Source organism: Coenobita brevimanus, chromosome 45 (genome assembly GCF_032717465.1).
Source record: "Coenobita brevimanus isolate Jiangsu-jjx chromosome 45, ASM3271746v2, whole genome shotgun sequence".
In the NCBI taxonomy this organism is placed as follows: domain Eukaryota; kingdom Metazoa; phylum Arthropoda; class Malacostraca; order Decapoda; family Coenobitidae; genus Coenobita; species Coenobita brevimanus.
In genome coordinates this window covers 30,767,701-30,789,699 of record NC_136998.1, presented here as the reverse complement: position 1 = coordinate 30,789,699, position 21,999 = coordinate 30,767,701, and the positions used below count along the sequence as shown (strand labels likewise).

The following is a 21,999-nucleotide window of genomic DNA, read 5'->3' as shown; positions in this document are numbered from 1 at the left end:
GGTTCTTATGGGTGTACAGAGGCTTCTGGGAAGTATACTCTGTCTACTTAAAATTAGCCTCAATTGTCATACATCTTGATTTGTTCACTGTAACTATATATTAACACTAAAATATTGTGCTCGAATTGGATACATAATACTGAAAAGGTACAGAACTGTGATATATTAATCTACCACTGAGCCACGAGAAATAAAATGCAGAAGGAAGAAAATCTCCGCAAAGTTAAGGTGGACGACCTATGGTGGAGTGACGTAACGGGTGGGGGTGAGAGGATTTAACCAGCACCCAGGAGCCGGGCACCCCCACCCTACCTGTCCACCCCATGGTAGACAAATGTCTTCCTGAGCGCTGTACCACTTGTCACCATGAGCTTTCAAAACTATGGGAGCGTGATGCTCCATGGTCACATTTTCCCTGTATCCGCTGTCCCCACGGCCTTGCTTCTTGTCACCTTATATATATATATATATATATATATATATATATATATATATATATATATATATATATATATATATATATATATATATATATATATATATATATTCTGCCATTCAGTCATTTATAATGTCTATCAGAGGTCTGGTATGAGACTACTTAGTGCGTGCCTTTAAAACAAGAGTGACCAGTCGCCATTCCTTGAGTGGCATTACGTTAACAATCAAATCTTAACCCCACTCTCGGATGCAGATCCTTGTGAGTATTATCCGATTGGAGTGTCTTAACCCACTGGGACCACTGGACCATTAGGTTTCCATTTGGTTATATTGTTACCATTCTGCGTGGTAAAAGCTTTCCTGGACTACAAGAAACCACTTGGTTTGCCACTCAGTGTAGAGTCACCTGGAGGTAGTACCACATCGTGAGTGCATGACGGCGCCTTGTATACAAGAGACCCAGTGCCAGAATCAGTGTAGCTCATTCAGGTCATCATAAATTGTTAAGTCGAAGCTGTGTATAAGACTGTATAGTTATTCTTTCATCTTCACTCATACAGCTGCTAAACACTTCACAGCCAAACTCGACTGAATATCATCACTCTTATGATGGGATAACATTAGTATTATATTCCACCTAACGTTAGACAATTTTATTAATCTTACCTTAGAGTGGGTCATAGAAGCCTGAGTGTTAATGCTGTTACCTTTAACCCTCTCAAGATCGCTACAACTCTGATATCTAATTCCAACAAACACCAATCATTATATTTAGGCCAAAGTACAGTATATCAAGTTATTCTGAGAGCGTTAAAATAAAAATCAGACATAAGAATTAAGTGCTATGGAGAGTAACTGTTTAACATTCCAGTCCAGTGATATATATTTTTCCTATTAATCAGACCACCACCAGACGATTTTATTTAGCTTAATGGAGGTGTCTTGCAATGAAGGGGTTAATGAAGGAAAGTCTGTCCAGCGCTGAATAAAAGTTGTCGGCAGGAAGGTGTAACATGAAAAATGTGTCAAGGGAGTAAGTGGTTAAGTATAGAGAGGATCGGCATCAGAGTTTCTATTAAGGTCTGTTTTACAAGGAAGCTCCCCAACACCTCTTCCTCAGCGATTTATTTTTGGATATTGCTGGTTAATATCCTTTGTACGTTGTTCATGCAGAATATGGCGATATTAGAATGATTTAAATAACACAGCTGAGGACAGGAGGTGTAACAAGAAGAACCATTCGCTTAGTAAAAGGTGTTAGGGAGCGTCCATACCCAACGCACGCAAAGTGGCTCGGGAGAAATCTTAACACCAATTTCTTATCGGCATATTTTTGCATCGGGCTTTTTAGTATCCTCTTTTATGTTATTGATGCAAGCTTTGTCATTAAATCGTATGAATAACATGCCGGAGAATGCTAACGTGTAATTTGCAAACTAAATCGCTAAGGAACAGGCGACACGAAGCCTTCTATGCCATCTAAAATACGACAGTAATGCTGACTGTCCTGCACCATCAATTTTAGCTACGTTCCAGTCTTCGCCTTTGAATACTATCCACAACAGTCGATTTTACAACCAGATCCCTATTTGTACTGCTGGGTGACTAGGGGCACTGGAGATTACGTAACACCTCCTCCGTAGCGATTTATTTTGCACATTTCACCTCAAAATCTTCTTGTATTTACTGAAGCGAACTGTCTTTATTAAAACGCTATAAATAAAACATGGAAGAAAGTATCAAGGTGTAACAAGCAAAAATGAATCGCTAAGGAAGAGGCGCTAAGAAGTCTCCCATTCCGTGAAGAACATAATTTCTCATACAAGAAGAACAACAACAACATCAGCAATAATAATAATGGGAAGGAAATTAAAAAAAAGAAAAAAGAAAAACAAGGATGAAATTGACAGTAGCTTTATTCCCGACTAGTTTCGCCTTCGGTTTCTTCAGAAGACAGGCGAAACTGGTCGGCAAAAATGCTCACCTCAGTTTCACCCATGTTTCCCACCTCCTCCTTCCCATACTCGTCAAATGTCTCTATATTAGTAGTAGTAGTAGTAGTAGTAATAATAATAATAATAATAATAACTAGAAAGAGCCGATCGCATGTTTGAATCCGTGGGCTGGGATGCGCGACCATATTTACGATCGATTGCCTGTAGTATCTTTCTTTTTACAGGCAGAGCTATAGACACAGAGAGACGCTGGAGTTTCATTTCCTTGTCTTTCCTGGAGAATAAAGTAAAAATGGTGACACCATTAACACTCTCGGGCTCTTACAATAAACTCTCAGCTGAATAAGGAAAAGTTACAACACTGAATCGACGTTAAATATTTTCTGGAATCCTACCTCCAGGCCCCTGCCTATATAACACCCATTATATAACTCCACTGAGCGCTATTGAAGGGGTTTGACAGTGACAAAATGGAAACAGTTGACCACCTGTACTTCCGGGGTGAACGAACTGGTTGACAGGGAAAAATTAACTCCAGTCAGCACACACACACACACACACACACACACACACACACACACACACACACACACACACACACACACCGACAAAATATAATACAAAACACATTAAACTAGAAAGCACTCAAAGAGCGTATACCTCCGCCAGTGCAACTGCCATCAAAGGCGAAAGTTTCGCAAACTTTAGCACGTTTTCGCTCTGCATCCTTTTTTTTCTTTATTAATAGTTACATTCAAAATTTTTTAAACCGAATTTCAGATAATTAGGTGTGTATGAACCTATATGGTGGTACATTTTATGATATTTTCCAATTAAAAGTGCCGATTCTGTGTCGATTCAGTAAATGAGTGGCCGATTTAGTAATTCGTGGCACTCCCGATTCTCCAACAGCGATTGCTATCACTTAATCACATCTTGCACTGGGCATGTTCCCCAACAGCCCCACTTGTACCAACTGTTACTGTCCTCTGATCCTCCATGGTGTCTCACTACACTCGAGACTCGCCCACTTGCTTCTGTACAGGCCTAGATCCTACTCTTACCACATGACCCCTCTGTACGCCTCTGACTGCGATGATAACCTTCTCCATCCCGACTTTACACTCTGGACACAGGACTCGACCTCCCTCAACAAATAACTGTTGCACGCCTATACAGCCAGATCTCTTCCTCCGGAGTTGTGGCCGTATATGATCCAATCGAACTGTGAATTAAATACAAGTACGTCGGCAGGGTGAAGTCGGCAGTGTTGACCTCCTCACCCTTATAACCAATTCATGGTACCCTGCCACTTTTACAATTTCCCATATCTACTTTCTTGGCCTCTTTTAGGTATACCTTGTCGTCTGCTACATCCTACAGTGATACACTTGAACATTCTTGCTACGGCTCTAGACAATTATGTCAAACTAGGCAAAATTTTTAGACATTCCTTCTCGATTGCATTCAACTTGATCCACTTCCTCAAAACTCTCCCACCATACGCGAATATTGGTTTGTTTTCATCACAAAAAAATTGGTATCATAAGTCACTTTGTTCAGGATTTATATGTTCATAAATTATACATAATAACGTCAGCTAATTCTACCCCACCGAAGTACAATCTTACTCAACCACCATTAACTCCAAGGCGTCAATTTTCAATCAGAGTTCAGAATGTCTCCTGCATATTCCTCTCTGTAACAATGAATACAGTATCCTAATAAAGTATTAGACGTCAGGAATGACATAAGTAGTGTGCAAATGTTAAACTGAATAAGCTGTAAAGGTAAAGAAGCTCTAAAGGTAAAGGTGGGGACAGACGCCACGAGGTGCTTAGCCACGGTGCTCAGCTCTAACTTAAATATGGAGTTTTGATATAGGCTACGGCCTTGTTGTCTCGTATATACCTTATTCGTTATGCTTTAGTTATTATTTTTTGGCACGCACGCATGATATAAAAATCTTAAGATCCATTAAAAACAATCTTTCCTACTGAGAATTCCATGCTGATATGGCTAAACATCTTTGTTAACAGAATTTGGCAAAAGTTAAAATAAACCAAAATGGGAATACACATTAATAGATAGTAGCCTACGTAAAGCAGGCGTCAAAAAGGATATTAAAATAATTCTAAATTATCACCTAGAGAAAGAAAAGTACAGGCTCCCTGCTTCTGGCCAATATATGAGAGTAGCATTTAGATTATATTGATGAGGATAAGGTAAAGAATAAAATTGTAAATTTACTAGGAAAACATTTGAATGTGATGCAGCTGTATGAAACCCTCGAAAACATATAAACCAAATCAACGTGCAAAGAGCAGCCACAGTATGGGTGCATAGCTTAAGGCACAGGCTTAAAAAAAAAAAATGAATTTAACCTTACTGGAACAAGGGAAATTGTATACACATGCATTGACAAGACAAACTACTGTACATTGTACCTGCAAAGAGACGATGAAGAGGTATAGGAAAGTACATTTTTTCAGTGACAGCAATGACTCCTGGAACCAGCTACCGGATGAAATTATTTCAGAACCATTCGTTAAAGGCTACTGATTGCACAAATAGCAACGAGACGGGATATCGCAAGCCAAATTCAATCCTGTTCAGAAAAAAAAAAAAGTATGAACACGACTGGCAATTGTCCACTCGTATTTATTATCTGCCTACAGTACATTCACAGTACCGTACCTCCAGCCGTCTTCACAGTAACCATTTACTTACCTTGCTACTCTTCACTGCACAGTCTCCACAATTTAGAGGCTATTTTTGCCATCACATCTCAACTCATACGTCACTAGCATCACTACCGCAGTGACACAGCACCATATCATATTTACTATTACCACAAGTATCAGTGCGCCAACTTTCTCCGGGGTTGTCAGAAATATTGATAAATCTAAGTCATCATTGCTGTCATGTTTGAACTGCAGTTTAGTTACGTCATTTCAGATACGCCACAACCGTATTCTTCTTAGCCATTATGGTATATAGAAAAGCATTGTACGGTAACCTACAGCAAACTGTGACGCACTCTGGCAGTATAGGTACGATTTAGTTTGATTTTGAATTATTCTTATAATTTTGCTTACATACGTATCCAGTCTTAAAAATTATTTGGCACAAACTACTCATTGATGAACACGCGGAACTTTGTATGGATGTCCATGAAATAGGATGTAAATGCTGCTTGTTATCATTACCACAGCATTTATGAATTGTCTGAAAATGTGATAATTATGCACTACTGTATATCAAAATATGGATAAATGATTCACCTACCTTTTCTTGTCATTGCTAGTCCAACAAACATATTTTACATTCAGTGAACACCAAATAAACTAAAAACTTCCTTCAGTTATACCTTTGTCTGTAGCACTATGTAAGCCCAAGTCACTTCTCCAGTTCTAAACGGATCAGTTGCCCATCAGGACAAATCAAACACAGCTTGCATGCAACGTACCGCTACAATGCACAGACCTACCTATACAAGTGTCCACAGCGAGTAAATAGCTGACACTGTTGTTATACTGTACACATTATCCTCAGTGATGTAAATGATCTGTTTTTTCATACGTTAATGCCACACCACAGGCAACTCTGATGATGGTGGGCTAGGGGGGAACTGAAGTCGCCCCGATACAAACTCGCCCTAGACAAACTCGTTCATTATCAACAAGTTCCATACCAAGCTCCTGTGGTGGGCAAGATATCTCAACACTCAACAGGAGTCTCTTACAGCAGCTATAAACTGCAAAGGGCTTTTATTTATATCTTTATTAAAGTATTAGGAGAAAACTGGATATCTTTGGTTTGAGAAGACACACCTACATGACAATATATAACACCTCGCATGTAGGTTGTAAGTCATGAGTCACGTCACAAAAGAAACACAAAGTTGTTGCCTTTCTCGATCTGTTGTTTGACTCTGGATGAGATGGAGGCTGCGGCCGCCCTGGAAGAGACACAGGAACATAGGAGAAGCAGCAGTCCACCGCACACCACCATGTAGCTCGCCCAACCTGAGGAAGAAGAAAAAGGCTTAGGAAATCGCTCAGAAAAGGTTGATGGGAAGCCAATAATGCCAACGAGAATAGGATCCTACTGCCTGTCGAGTGCAAAGGTAATAGAGTTTTGATGTCGGTGTGCGCCTGGGCACAGCTGAAGGTGACCCAGTGGATTGCAGGCAAAAGTTTTCTGTCATCTGAAGTTCTTTATCCTCCTTTCGGGGAACGGGGAGAGAGTTGAGGGATTTTAAATTAGTGGAACCGCTGGAAGGCGACGGAAGAGCAGAAATATAAAAAGAAATGAACGGGGAGGATACGGACGTAAAGAGTAATCGGCACAATAAAAGGGGAAACTAGACTAAAATGCCTGGCTACGAACCTAGAGTGCAGTTAGCGGGGTAGTATGAGGTAGCGTCAGGTCCACATAGGCCCTGCACACGAGGTGAATCCCAAGCCACCGGGAACAATGCAGCGCACACCACAATGCACACTCCTGTAATTAAAAAAAAAAAAATCTCTAGTTACCAATACCCTGCTTAAACTCTTATATATATATATATATATATATATATATATATATATATATATATATATATATATATATATATATATATATATATATATATATATATATATATATATATATATATAAATGGTGAGGGAGAGGAAGAAGTTAAAGAAGGAAGAAAAGCAATGAGGTGAAGGATCTCTCCGCGTGTATTAATTTTACAATGTAGAAAAATATACTACTTGTAAAGTTAAGAATGGAGGGGATGGACACAGGCTACATCTGTATACAATTAGAGAGACTGGTGGTAATGGTAACAACTGTGATGCAATGCCTCGCTAGGAACCTCAACATACGGAGAATTTGACGTTTCAGACTTAGCCCATCTTCAGATAAAATGTCAAGCTCTTTCCTGTTTTTCCTTCCACTCATTTTATATTGTTGCACATCGAGGGGGGAGGGGGCTCTTTGGGTCCGGCCTCCCAGTCTTTTTTTCTTTCATTTTTTCGATGTACCATACTTTTTTTTTTTTTTTTCAGGTTTCCTATTTTCTTAGTACAGACAACTTACAGATAACCTATAATAAGTAAAAAGAATGACTGAAAGTAATAAGAAAAGCATGTTAACCAATACCTTCTTGTATGAATCTGCCCCTGATGATATTGTTTTGCCATCAGTGGGTAAAGAAATGCTGAACCCCCCTCCATTTTGACTGAATGTTGAGCCCGCCTCTATTATGGGCTTATAAGCGTCCAGTGAAAAGAACTGATTTAAGGAGGTGTCGCTGTTAAGGCATGTATCCCCATCACTCAGCAGCATCATGCTGACTTACCTGCGAGTGCCTGTAGGACGGTGATGATGGTGAAGCAGCTGGTGCCCCTGATCGTACGTAGACACACCGTAGCCCCCACCCCCACACAGGCCACCACCGCTGCCATTATGCCCACTACCACGAACACCAGCGACACTATCTGTAAAAAACACACACACCCTGTCACATACACCACGCTACATCATGGCCCTTATTTTCGACACAAGATGCTCACTGAATCCAAGATCTTAACAAAAACCCTGACTGTACCCAGCAGCAAATGAGACTGACTGCAAAACCATGACCTATCAATCTCCATCTACGGAGTAGGAACTTGAGAAAGCATCCCACAGTCATAATAAATACAAATCTAAATACAAATGTAGATATAAAAGTAACGTGAGAAATCATTGTTCTGGCACATAAGGCAATAATCACCTTATTTCATAGGCAACTGTTTGGATGTGACATGGCTAAATTGTCAACTCTGCAGGCACAAAACATAGCACCTACTTCTTAGCAGTTAATTTCTATACATGACACAGTTATAATAATATCTATGATATATACAAACTATGCCAATTTAAAAATATATAATTAGTATAGGACAATATTAAGATTTAATATACGAAATACATCGATAAGGAAAAGGTACTAGAAAGCCTTCGAACTCCACTGCATTCAAGCTTCAGATTTTTTAGACTGAATAACATACCGCAGTTTTGATGGCATCTTCATTTTTCATACAATAATTTTCCAGTTAATTCTGAATTGAATGTATCTGAACAAACTATTACGTGGTATTGGTTAAATTCTTCAATACGGTGACCACTATTTTTAGCTTATTGTTACCACTGCCAGATAATCTTACTATCAAGAGAGGCCCTAATAGTAAAGACGTTACTTAAGGCTATATTTAACCTCTCCTGTTTGAAAGGTTCTGCCAATTTAAACGTCCTCGGACTGAATTCATAAAGTACAGCAAATATAAGATGAGTGGAAAGAGGGATTGGTATGGCGAGGTACGGTGAAGCAAAGTGGGGTGAGTCAGGGTGAGACCGAGTGGAGTAAGGCAAGATTTGGGGTGGTATGAAGTAGAGCTGTGGTGTGGAGTGAGGTTAGGCAGAGTTATAGGGTGAGCAGAGGTAAACAAGTAGGGTGGAGAGGAGAGGGATGAGGCTAGGTGAGTTCGAATGTGATGAAGCAGGGTGGGGTGAGTTTGGAGGGGTGAGTTAGGTTTCAGTATGGGATGGAGTGAGGTGACAGTGAGGTGTGGGGTGGGGTGGAATGGGGTGTGGAAGGTTGAAATGAAGTAGGGTGGGATGGAGTATAACAGTGCTGAGTGACAGTGAGGGACGGGGTGGGATTATAGTGCGGGATAATAAACAGTACACACCTGGGCGGGGTGTACGTCAGGCACAGTGACGGCGTACACCCCACAGTGCAGACCAGAGTACATCAGGGAACACCTCAGCCACAGGCCCAGGCACGGTACGTCATCTGGCCCTGCAGGTACACAAATGAATAGGAGTTACGGATGAGGGGGAAGGGGGAAGATGATGGAGGAATATAGGATAATAATCGTTTTCTAAATACACAAAACACTCTCTCTCTCTCTCTCTCTCTCTCTCTCTCTCTCTCTCTCACACAAACACACACACACACAGAGGCATGGACAAGACCAATGGACTGTTGTGGATGAGATGTGTACTACAGGCATCAAAAGACCGTTGACGAGACAAAGGGAGACGGAGAGAGAGAGGGGAAAGAGAGGAAGAGAGAAAGGGAAAGGGAGAGGAAGAGTGAGAGAGAGGTGACGGAGAGGAGGGGAGACGAAGTGGAAGAGGATGGGGAAGAGGAAGATGGAGAGGAAGAGGAGGAGAAAAGGAAGGAGAATGAGAAACGAGAGGGGAGAGAGGGAAAGGAGAAGAGAAGGGAGCATGAGAAGCGAAACGAGGGAGAGGGAGAGGGACTGGGAGAGGGAGGATAAGGAGAGGAGGGAAGAGTTTAGCCTCTCAGTGTTCGTCGCGTGGAGTGGATATTAATTAGCAGCTGAGGCCTGGTTTTTGACTCACACACCCTGGGTCTGGCATGATGTATTTCGTTAATCATCATTTTCATCCTCCTGACCTTTCTTCTTGCCTAACGATGGAATGAGACAAGATTCACACACAAGGAAAGAGAAGAAACGAGGAAAAATGTGGGAGAACTATCAACAGCACAGCCAGTGACACTCATCCATGTGTCATACAAGCCCTTAGACTCAATGTTCCATCTCACATACCTAACTCTGGAAATATCTTTTATTTTTATTAATTTCTTTCTTGATACACTGCAAATTGCGTACCAGAGTCGATCTGTCAACTGTCAAGTTAAAAAGAAGGTTGCCAAACTGTTGTGCTGTGTTGTTCATAATTCATCCAATTAACTCGATTCCCTGTCAGTTCTCTACCTTTCTCACTACTCTGTTTACATTCAGATTTTCCTGTGAATACCACTGAAACACACTCTCTTCAACCTGGACTTCCTTGCTCCTCATATGTTGTGAATCACATCATTTTTTTATTTTTCACCTATAGAATCTATGCACTTCACATATATTTCTCAATAATTCATTCCCACTGTTCTTACTCGAGACTTTTCGTTCTCCTGTCTTTCCATACCTCACACAAATACGATGATTACAGACGTTAGCAAAATTTCATGCAATGCTCTTCCAGCTTCTCTGCTCAGATCTTTTTAGTATCAAGGCACAAGCTACCTTTCTTCCCTGTCACTCTATTGTCCGCTTCATTTTCACATTAATCTACTCCTACACATCTAATCTGTTAATATATCTGGATATTTAAATTCCCTCATCCCTCATCTCTCTTTATTCGCCGGCACATCGCACTGAAAGCTCTCATTTCATGCAATAACCATCATCATACCATTATCTACATTTACGTCCAAAACATGACGCTCACAGACTTTCTCAAAACTATGAACCAGTATGCAAAACTCCTGTACGTTATTACCTGGCAACACAGCATCATCTGTATACATCTGAGATACTCCACCCTTTACCATTAATTACCATGCCTACTCCTGCTCTCCACAACACGTTTCCGTCTCTCTCTCTCTCTCTCTCTCTGTGTCACCACAATCCCTTGTTTACATGCTCATAGCTTTCTTTAAGGAGGGTGATAGCTGTACTAAGTAGTGCCTATGACTCAAGTCTGTTATTCCACAGACAAATATATTTTAAAGAAAAGGAGTGTGTCAGTTATATACTGGAATTAGTTACTACTACCCCTAAATTTGTGTGTGTGTGTGTGTGTGTGTGTGTGTGTGTGTGTGTGTGTGTGTGTGTGTGTGTGTGTGTGTGTGTGTGTGTGTGTGTGTGTGTGTGTGTGTGTGTGTGTGTGTGTGTGTGTGTGTGTGTGTGTGTGTGTGTGTGTGTGTGTGTCCATGACCCCTGAGGCTACAGCTGACTCAGACCGCAGCTGCTGAGTGGTTCCTGTGTCCTATCCTCACCCCTAGGACGCACCGCCGCCATAACAACCTCCTCCACACACAGAATCCAAGTTTTTATCACACCTTACGTCCTCTCGCTCCTCACCACAGCAATAGATAGTCCTTTTCGTCTCGTCTGCCACTGTGAGGACCTCTTATATCTGATCGCCGACGTGTTGCACCGCGCCACGCACCAAGCCACCCCGGAATAAATATTTAGCTTCCGATTTGTAAACAAAAACACGAGGAGAAGGTGTTGAAGGGGAAACTAGAGGCGAGGGAATTGTAAACATGGTAGTACTGGTGAGAGATGTTAGGCAGGGAGGATGTAAGGTTGCTCCCTCTCTCTCTCTCTCTCTCTCTCTCTCTCTCTCCCACGCGCCGGTCTAACAAAACTGCTAGACAGTCATCCTTTCAGCAGTCAAGGTCGCTATGGTGAGACAGCTGGGGTATTACACTCACAAGACAGCCTCACAAAGTTATAAACGCAAGAGTAACGACATTTGAGAAAGTCATGTTAATTTCCCGGGGTGTGGGGTTACGGCGGTGGGTGTAGGCGTGAGGGTGGGGGTGGGTGGGAGAGCAGGGGAGAGAGTACGCATGTGGTCAGGGTGGTGGGGTGAAGAGGGGTGGGGTGTCAGGATGGAGGGGAGGGGATGGTAGGGAGAGGGTCAGGAGGTCAGACTGTGAGGAAGGACAAAGGGAAGGGGAGGGGAGACCGAGAGGAGAGGAAGAGGAGGGGAAAGAGGAGGAGTCAGGGTGGAGAGGAGGGGAGGGAGGGGGAAAGAGGAGGGATGGAAGAGCGTTAGGGTGAGGGGAGAGAGTCAGGATAGAGGGAGGAGAAGGGAGAGAGTGTCAGTGAGGTAGAGGGGATGGCAGATGGTTAGGGTGGCAGGGAGAGGAGAGGGAGGGTCAGGGTGAGGGGAAGGAGAGAGAGTCAAGGTTGAGGGTGAGAAGGGGGAGGGTCAGAGATGAGGAGAGGGGAAAGGGGAAGATAGGGTCAGAAAGGTCAGAATGCGAGGGCGAGTAGGAGTGAGGGGAAGGGACGGGAGTGGTAAGAACGGCTAGAGTGAGTTGAATGTGCTGAGAGAAGCGAGAGGGCAGGGCAGGGCAGGGCTAGACAGGGCAGGACAAAGCACGAGAGGACAAGGCTGAACAGGGCAGGACAGGGCTAGACAGGGCAGGACAGGGCTAGACAGGGCAGGACAAACCAGGACAGGACAAGGCTGAGCAGAACAGAACAGGACAGAAGGGAGCGGGGGAGGATGAGTGGTCGCTGTTTGGTACTGCCACATAGAGGGAGGGGAGGGGAGATATGGGTCGGGGGAACGGGAAAGATGGAGAGGGGAGGGTGAAATGTGATGGGGAGAACAGGGGAAGTGGGAAACAGGGGAGGGGGAGAGATGGGGGAAGGGGGACGGGGTTGGGGTGAGGGCGGGATAAGGTAGAGGTGGTGATGCCTGACTCAGTGGTATGGTGCTGAGTGTGATGATATGGTGGTGAGGTAGTTTTGTGATGGGGTTGTGTATGTAGCAATATGCCAGTTCGCACGCACACACGCGCACACACACACACACACACACACACACACACACACACACACACAGTCACTACCACATAAAGTATACACAATATCTACATTCTTTGGTTAATAAACAGTTTGTGATAGCAACTTATTCACAAAACTTATCTAGTTTTTGTTGTAGTTGTGTTTAACTGTTCTGTACTCATTTCACTACCATCCTTAACAAAGTGAGTGTATAGTTTGCAAAAATACTGTGGGACAAGGATACCAATCATCAGAGAGTCCAGTAAAATACTTGTGTACTCCAGGCCCTGTAGTTATTAAAGATCCATGCCACATGCATTCACTCGTTACTCAGAGCTTTATGTACTTGACTTCACTTCACAAGCACCATTATAAAGGTCAACTGCACCCTGCCATTCCATAGTACATTATTACTCATGTTTACACAGAATTCACCCGGCAGAACAGGATACTGATGTCATTCATAATGGGCATCCACACTTTGTGTGTGTGTGTGTGTGTGTGTGTGTGTGTGTGTGTGTGTGTGTGTGTGTGTGTGTGTGTGTGTGTGTGTGTGTTTGCTTGTGTGTGCGTGTGTGTGTGTGTTTGTACATACCGGTATACATATGATTTGCAGTATTATTTTTTTACATCAAAACATGACATTGAAACGGAAGGTTGTGTACAAAATTATGGGATGACACATTGATGTCGAACTGGTGGGTGTCCTGAGTAGTTCCTACACATTACTGATGGCCTGACGCTGCGTTAGGGTCGGAAATGCTTCTTCTTTACGAGACGGCTGCACCCAGCATCTCAAACATACGCTAAGACAGAGGAATAAAACTATGACATTTAGGGGACAAACAAGAACTGGTGAGAATTAAATACCAGGTTGCCGAAGAAGCTGTGTGTGAGATGGAACAGTTTCTCCAGAGTTGGTGAGGATGTCAGGCTGTGTGAAGGCTTGTGAGGGGTGTGCCATAAGCCAGGATGGTGAGAGGTTGGCGGCAAGGATGGCCATGACGCCGGCCACACTGGCCAGAAGCCACGCCAGCCACCAGCGGGTCACTATCACCACCATGCTGCACATCACACCACCGTCTCGCCACGCCACACACTACCCAGCTGCCTGCTGCTCCCCTACCCCTACCTCCACCACTCCTGGACCTGTATTCATAAACTTTCTTCAGCTTAAGCTCTAACTGTTTGCTTATGCCTTAATTATCTGTCGCTCTTACTGCTACCAAACACTTCACAACCAAACTAGAGTGAAAATTAGGGCGAAAACATATAACCACACAATATGATTTTTGACAATATTTAACTGCTGTGAAGAATGATTTATTTTATGAAATACTTAATATCTTTTATGAACACGACCCCTGACTCCTCCCTCCCTGCCTCCCACACATGCTCAACCCTAACCTGAAACAAGTACCGGTAAAGCCATGCACAGTGTAAGCCTCACATACAAACCGTTACATCACGCTGCTTGTATTATAAACTGTTTTGGGATGGATGCAGTTTTACTTTTAAGAATGAACTTTCAATATGCTTACGCTCTGTTACTCGCTCCAGCGAGGTAGCTCCTGAGACTTTAATAAAACAATGGCATTCACTTACACTAAGTCTCACAGTTATGGTATGTAATGGTCTGTAGTCTACGCCAAATAATTTCATACCATCCTCAACCAATTTTAATTTTGTTCAAAATTAATCTTCCTTTTTTTTTTTTTTTTTTTTTTTTTTTTTTTTTGCGAGGTTTTGATCTGTGATTTACCTCTGTCTATTTAATTCTTGCTGGTCATAGTCATCCTCTCCGAAATAACTTCATTCTCATTTGATTTATCTCAAACACGCATCTCACTCTCCTAGTAAATGTTAACCTCCATGGCTCAAAATCTCTCTCACATCATCCTTCCACCTTCTCGTACGCCTCCCCTTTCCTCCACTTCCAATCAATGCATTATTATCGTCAGTCTTTTATTACCCATTCCCCACATATGTAAATATTATAGTCAGTCCCTCTCCTAACCTCCCTGCGTGTGTGTCAGTTCCTGTTCTAATCTCTGTACATGTGCGTTAATCCAGCTTATAATCTCTCTAAGTATTAATCCTGGGTGTCGGCAGCAAGAGTAGGCTGTCAGTGTTTGTATCCCTTGGGAGGCTCATACGTCACGGTGGCCGCGGCTCACGTCACAGTTGCTGGTCATGTCACTGTGTGTGTCAAGCTCACCTGCACGTCACTCTCACCAGGTCACCTTTCTTAATTACCCACACGTGCCAATCACCTTCCCCACAGAATCATGACATACCTGGTTTTCACTGTTTGTAGAATTAGCGTGAGAATGGTTCATGCTTCCCATTTAGCCTTTGCTGCGGTCTATTAAAAAATAGCATTGAGCTCAAAGTCCCAGATGTGTTTGTGGTCTTTCCACTCCTAATGATGTCTCTTTGTAGACGAAACGTCGAATAATGATGTACAACTTGGGAAAGTTGGTTTTCGCTCACTCCCAAGAAGGAAGCTTATTAATGGGGAAAATTGAGAATACAGGAAGGAAGATTAACAACTGCAAAAATGCTGTCGTGTTTAATTCAACATGCATTAATATAAATCTGCTCCTATCATTCACACACACACACACACACACACACACACACACACACACACACACACACACACACACACACACAAATATATATATATATATATATATATATATATATATATATATATATATATATATATATATATATATATATATATATATATATATATATATATACACACCCACCCACCTTGCCAACCAAAGCTGGGTAGGTAAAGGGATAATAGGCCAATGGTAGGAATAGATCCATGAGGAACATATCCCTGAGGAAATGGGGTCAAGGAGGAACATAAGCTCGGTGGGTAAAATGGGACCCAGGGGGTCTTCTTCCACAAGGGAAAGTGGCCATCCAAGGCCCCAGGCAATGCCGGTATGCACGATCGGGTTTTACCATGGCAACGCAGTAGTACCACACTACAAGAAAAGGTTCTACTCCAGCTGTTCTTGTTCACCCAGCTTTTGGTTACAAAATGGGACGTGGATGAAGCACCGGCTGTTGCGGATCGTATCCATGGGAAAGACTGACGACGGAAATATCCTGTCTATTTACATACCCTCGTGCAGGCCAGAGGCACTGGAGCCTTATTCTAATTTCTAGACTTCATAGGAGGCTTCTTTAGCATTCCTTCATTAGAAATTTTCTTTGCATATTGCTGCTTATCTTTCTCTTGGATTCCATTATTTATCACTTTTACGTGGACATCGTCTGCATCAATACCATGTAAGAGGATAATAAGGTGTAATGTGCAGAATAATTCGCCAAGGAAGAGCTCCTACGAAATCCCCCAAACCACTTAGAATGCGACCGTTAATCCTAACCTTTGAATGTGGGTATGCCGGAGTCTGCTTCTTTCAGCATCACATCGCTAACTCATCTTTCAGCTTTATTGAGTAGCCTACCACAAAAAGTCCGACACTCTAATCTCCACTCCTTTGTACTATACATGGTTACTTGTAATACTAAGCTTAAAATCAATATACCAGAACTATTTATTTTATACACAAATATTCTCAAAACTCATCCTTCAACAACACGCATCACAATTACTCTGACGTACAAAATTTCCAATCTCTTATACACGGATACTCGCAAACCCAAACTTAGACGTTGGACTGATGATTCTATTGATCGTTTTGGCGTCATCTAGAGTTAAATAAATTAGTCGTTCCCAAAAGTTTAAGGGTTAAATCGCTATATGGTAAAGGAGTACAGTTTTTGCCTGTGGATGTGTTACTTATAAGGCCTATACTTGGTGTGGTGTGGCCCGGTGCGGAGAGAGAGGGTGAGCCGGCCGGGAAAGATAAAAGGTTGGGTGTTATGTTGTGGTGTTGTGTGGCGGGGTGCTGTGTGTGTGTGTGTGTGTGTGTGTGTGTGTGTGTGTGTGTGTGTGTGTGTGAGAGAGAGAGAGAGAGAGAGAGAGAGAGAGAGAGAGAAAGAGAGAGACTGTGTGGGTATGGATGTGTATGTGACTGTGTGGATATGGGTGTGTGGATATGGGTGTATGGTATGGGTGTGTGGGTATGGGTGTGTGGGTATATGTATGGATGTGAGGAAAATTTGGCTAGAGTATGGGTGTGGGTGTGAGTGTGTGGGTGTGGATATGGGTGTGGGAGTGGGAGTGGGTGTTGGTGTAGGTGTGGGGAAGGTTTAGCTAAGGTGTGGGTGTGGGCAGGTTAGAGTTCGGAAGTGGTGGGTGTGGTTACTTCCCGTGCTCCCTCATATATCACCATTTACTCTCATTTGTGTGTGTGTGTGTGTGTGTGTGTGTGTATGTGTGTGTGTGTGTGTGTGTGTGTACAAGGTGAACTGGACATGGAGAAAAGGAAATACCCTAAGAAAAAAAAAAATGATTACATCCATGGTAGCGTTTATGCAGGTAGTGGTGATGGTTTTAGTAGTAGTGGTGGCAATGCTGCCATGGTAACAGGAGCTGAATACAAAGTTACACAAAGTTACACAGATACACAGAACACAAGACCATACAGACCTTACGGGGCATACAAAGAGGCCCAGCCATAATGTTAATATTTATATCCGGTCACAAAAACATGAAAAAAGCCAACATAGCGAAAGTCTCTCTAGTTGTACAGTATAGTTATTTAGGAGTACCAAGCTACTGCCACGCTTTTTTTCTTAGTGGCACCTGACTGTAACAGCAACAATACTAAGCAGCAGGTCATATTACGGAGAACCTGTGTAGTACCTCTCTGCCTCACCTGCCTTATCACACTCCTGCTGCTGTATTCTCGTCCGCTTGGGAGGCTACCTATATAATACTTCTCCCTGGGCTTTTTTATCATATATTGGATTTTATTATTCTCCTGCATGTTAATTTTACCTTTTATATACCGACATAGTTTCCATAAAACGTAAAACATCAAATCAATAAGGCCTATGCAGGGAGAAACTGGTATGGAAGAGATGCTTTAAAGTCTCCATAACCAGAACACGGCCCCTGAACTCTCACTACCACGCCTGAACACGGTTCCTGAACTATAACCTCTTTCTGAACACGGCCACTGAACTCTCACTTCAGCTCCTGAATACGTCCCTTGAACTTGCATCTCCATATATGAACACTGTGACTGACCTCCAATCCTGAAACGAAGTGTTGTAACGTCTTGATAATCTTGCGTCCTCCATACGATTTTATTCTGCTTAGGAAAAAAATTTCGAACTGGAAGGAATAGAGACAGTCTTCATCAACCCCTTCACTACCAGGCTGTTCTTGAAGTTTAAATAAAATCACCAAGAAACAGCAGGAATAAACTAAGGCATCGTCGTTCTGAAGGGACTAATCTTTAAAGCTGAATTAGTTAGAAACATACGTATATAAATTCCGAAGAAATAATTAGAGATCGATACCGAGAACAGAGAAAGGAGAAAGTCAGACTTATACGTATACTCGGTTGTTCTCATTTTTTGCTCAATATTCTATTCTTATGTGCAATGAGGCAAAAGCTAGATAAGATAATGGGCCAAATTCTAAATGATTATAGAGCTTTCGTAACACCTCTTCCTTTGCAATTAATTCTGTCTGTTACATCTTAATATCCCCTCGTATATCACTAATGCAAACTGTGGCGATACTGAAAAAATATAACATACAAGAGAATGTTAAGGTGTAAGATGCAAAATAGATCGCTGAGGAGCATGCTACGAACCTACTACTACTTATGTTACCGAGAATACGGGCCAATAATGTCTGCTGCACATGTCTTAATAGGGGTATAAACTGCTTCAATATACCGCATTAGCTCATCGGCAAAAACGCATCTCTTTGTAAATTCAGTATTCTTTTGCCTGTTATAGCAACGTGACTTTCTCAACTGGTCTGGCTGCCTTACATAAGTTCCATCTCCTTGAGGTGACAACAGGTTTTACTATCACTTCATGCCATTTAGGGAAGTGAGCTGGCCATCTACCCTTAAATATACAGGATAAAGATAGCCGACTCTCGCGCCCCAACACCTCAGGTCGGATGAAATAGGACCAGCTGTTGTTATTTATTTTATTCACTTATTTATTTATTCATTTACCTCTCGGGAGGGAATAACGCGTCGATGCGGGAGGCAGGTATTGGAGTCTGCGTCATCACATCCTTAAACATCACCGTGGAGACCACAGTTTCCCGCCAAACACAGTCTCACCGCATAGTTTTTTGTTTCCTCGCACACACATCGCACAGAGACAAGGAACATTCATATTTAACCGTCTTTTTATCCATTGGCTGCGACTGGTGCACTTGAGGATTTTGTTCATTCTAAAAAGGCGATTTTGTACAAATGGGCGAAATCCTGGCTGTTAATGGCTTAAAATACTGTCTTGAGTAACTCGTCCACCGCTACTGGCACACATAAGAATTCCAATTCCAGTCTGATGATTTTGTTCAACTGAGATAAATACTGGCGGTCAAAGTCTTCAAAAACCATCTCGAGTACCTTCTGATAACGGTACACGTAGGAAATTTATTTAGGAGAATATAAGATGATCTTGTTCAGTCGAAAGAAATCCCGGCAGTCAAAGGACTAAAAGGTCATGATCAAAAAAGAAAAAAAAAATGAATGCCATTGGAGCCTTCGGATGGCAAGTGCTATATGTCATAGTTATGGTAATTGTTTCAACGGTGACTCTGCTGGGTATCCTCACACTCTACCTACACAGGCGGTCTATTGTCCTGCGTGAGAAAGTATCCACCACCTTCGTAAACAGCTTGTGTGTGACGAGTATCCTGAGGGCCGTGGTGGTGGCGTTCAGGGTCACCCTGCGCATGAGTGACCACCTGAATGGCTACCCCTTGTGGCTGTGGACTGTTGCTTCCTCTGCAACCCTCATGGCGCTTAACTCAGTGGCCTCCATTAATCTGAGCTGCCTGCCTTTGGATCGCTACCTTGCTATCTGTCACTGCCTACGCTATTACAGCCTCATGAAGGAGACCACTTCGTACCTACTGGTGGCAGCGTCTTGGGTGGCACCGATGCTGCTTTACCCACCCCTCGCCATGGTCACTGTATTAGGTGAAACTAACTACACATATTCGATCACCCTGGAGCTAGTCAATCGTCCTTACTACCTAACGACCTGCGTGACCTTCCTGCTCTCCGCTATGGTGGTGGTGTCGTGCTATGTACTTATCACCGTGGAGCTGCGTCGTTCCCGCTGTGAAGTGCTGCCTGAGGAGCTGGTGCAGAATGCCAGGCGACGGGCTGTTCTGAAGAGTACCGTGTCCACCACCAAAGTCACCGCACTCTTCTTCTTCCTAACCTTCCCTTACGTGAGTCACCATGAAACTTAACTGTTTTTATGGACAGACAGGCTCATAAATTCATTTACTCTTCCCACTTAAACTTGTCCTAAAATTACCATCTCTCCATCTTGAATGCTGGGAATAAAATAACAGACTGACACCAAAATATGAAGCTAGTCATGAAATGGTGTCACGGAAAGGACGTAGAGCCGTAGTATTGCGTTTTTCTTCCACTGGGCCACGCGAAATAAGCTGCAAAAGGGCAAAAATCTGAATCAGGTTAAAATGAAATGAGTATTGCAGAGAGGCTTGAACTATCTGCCTTTGTAGATACGGAAGCGATACAAGTTTAACTGTTGCATAGGCACTATTAAGAGGTTGTTTCGGGCCATTTAACTAGTTGTGTGTGTGTGTGTGTGTGTGTGTGTGTGTGTGTGTGTGTGTGTGTGTGTGTGTGTGTGTGTGACTCTGGGCATAGGCTTCACAGCCCGTTACCATGGGCCAGTAGTCCTGCTACATCCATAGACCTTCACTGTACCACGAAATTATAAATTCAGTTGTACAGTTACAGACAACAAAGCTATCTTAAAAAAGCACCATGTCCACCACTGGCCATATTAGGCCATGAATGTGATCTAGCAAAAACAAACTGACTGTCTTAATGATCCTCGTAGCAGAAGCAATGATAGTTGAAGTTGCAGTAGTAGTAGTAGTAGTAGTAACAACAACAACAACAACAACAACAACAACAACATTAGTTGTAATAGTAGCAGTAGCTGCAACTCCCAAGTTCATCTGACCGTGAACCAGGTGGACTGTAGGCTGAAGCTGCCTTTCTCCCGCAGTCCATCTTTCACTTTTCAGGTAAATGGAAGAGGACTGAGGGACGCTTGCTTAACCGGGCAGCTCTACCACTCATCGATGTCGGTGCCACCACATGGAGGCGTCCCTCGTGTGTAACTAACCGGCATAAATCTAATGGTCGTATACTTAATTCTTATATCGTGAAAGGGAAGGCGAGTCTCAAACGACAGTTTTTGAAGCACGTGATGAAAATACTGTATACAGCACAATTTGACTTTTTATCGTTGCTGACTTTATAATGTGGGATGCAGGCGAATCACGACAAATTATCATCGTGTGTCATTACTGCCTGCCTAAAATCAGAAACTTTCCTTTCCCAGTTCCGTCTTTCTCGTTTTATTCTTGTTACCTCTGGACGATTTACTTCAACTCGGGAAACATCATTTGCACCGGAGGAGTTAATGAAAACTTTATTTAACCATTCAACGTCTAAGTCTCTTCTAATCTAAATAAAATCGTCTGATGGCAAAAAATATGTAAATAAACATGCACATCCGTCGACCGCGAGACCTGTCGCGCCATGGAACCGTCAAAAGAGGGGAGAGAAATGGGTTTGCTGAGCAAAGGAAAATGTGACATGAACTGCAATGTTGGTGGGTGGTGGGGCTGAGGCATGAAATTATACCATGTGAAAACAGGTGTTGTATGATTAGTAGTTTTGAGTGTAGTGGGGCTTGTTTCAGAATAGCCTCTAAGGACGAAAGTATCAGGAGCGTAATGAAATGGTTGGGGGGACAAATAGATTGGGTGAATAAGATGAAACTGTAGTGGGGACAAATAGATTGGGTGAATAAGATGAAATTGTAGTGGGAATGGGGAGTAGTCGTGGGAGTATAACTTGGGGAAAATGTGTGTTGTGGGATTACTGATATGAGTGCGGTGAAGATATATTTCAAAGGTTTCTATTAAAAAGAGAGAGAGAGAGAGAGAGAGAGAGAGAGAGAGAGAGAGAGAGAGAGAGAGAGAGAGCAAAAAAGGAGCGATAAATTAGCGTTGCTCTACCTGGAGTCTTGTGGAGCAGGTAGAC

The 21,999-nt window shown here is 42.7% G+C and overlaps 1 protein-coding gene across 1 annotated transcript; it reads right to left on the bottom strand.

The window, feature by feature from the left end:
• Nucleotides 1–6,204: 6,204 nt before the first annotated feature.
• Nucleotides 6,205–13,845, bottom strand: LOC145398481 (LHFPL tetraspan subfamily member 2a protein). The gene is made up of 5 exons (XM_080271357.1): nucleotides 13,640–13,845; nucleotides 9,122–9,231; nucleotides 7,747–7,885; nucleotides 6,786–6,899; nucleotides 6,205–6,421 (listed from the first exon to the last, which is right to left on the bottom strand). The coding sequence occupies exons 1-5, from the start codon at nucleotides 13,839–13,841 to the stop codon at nucleotides 6,279–6,281; spliced, it is 708 nt and encodes a 235-aa protein (XP_080127483.1). The 5' UTR covers nucleotides 13,842–13,845; the 3' UTR covers nucleotides 6,205–6,278.
• Nucleotides 13,846–21,999: the final 8,154 nt, after the last annotated feature.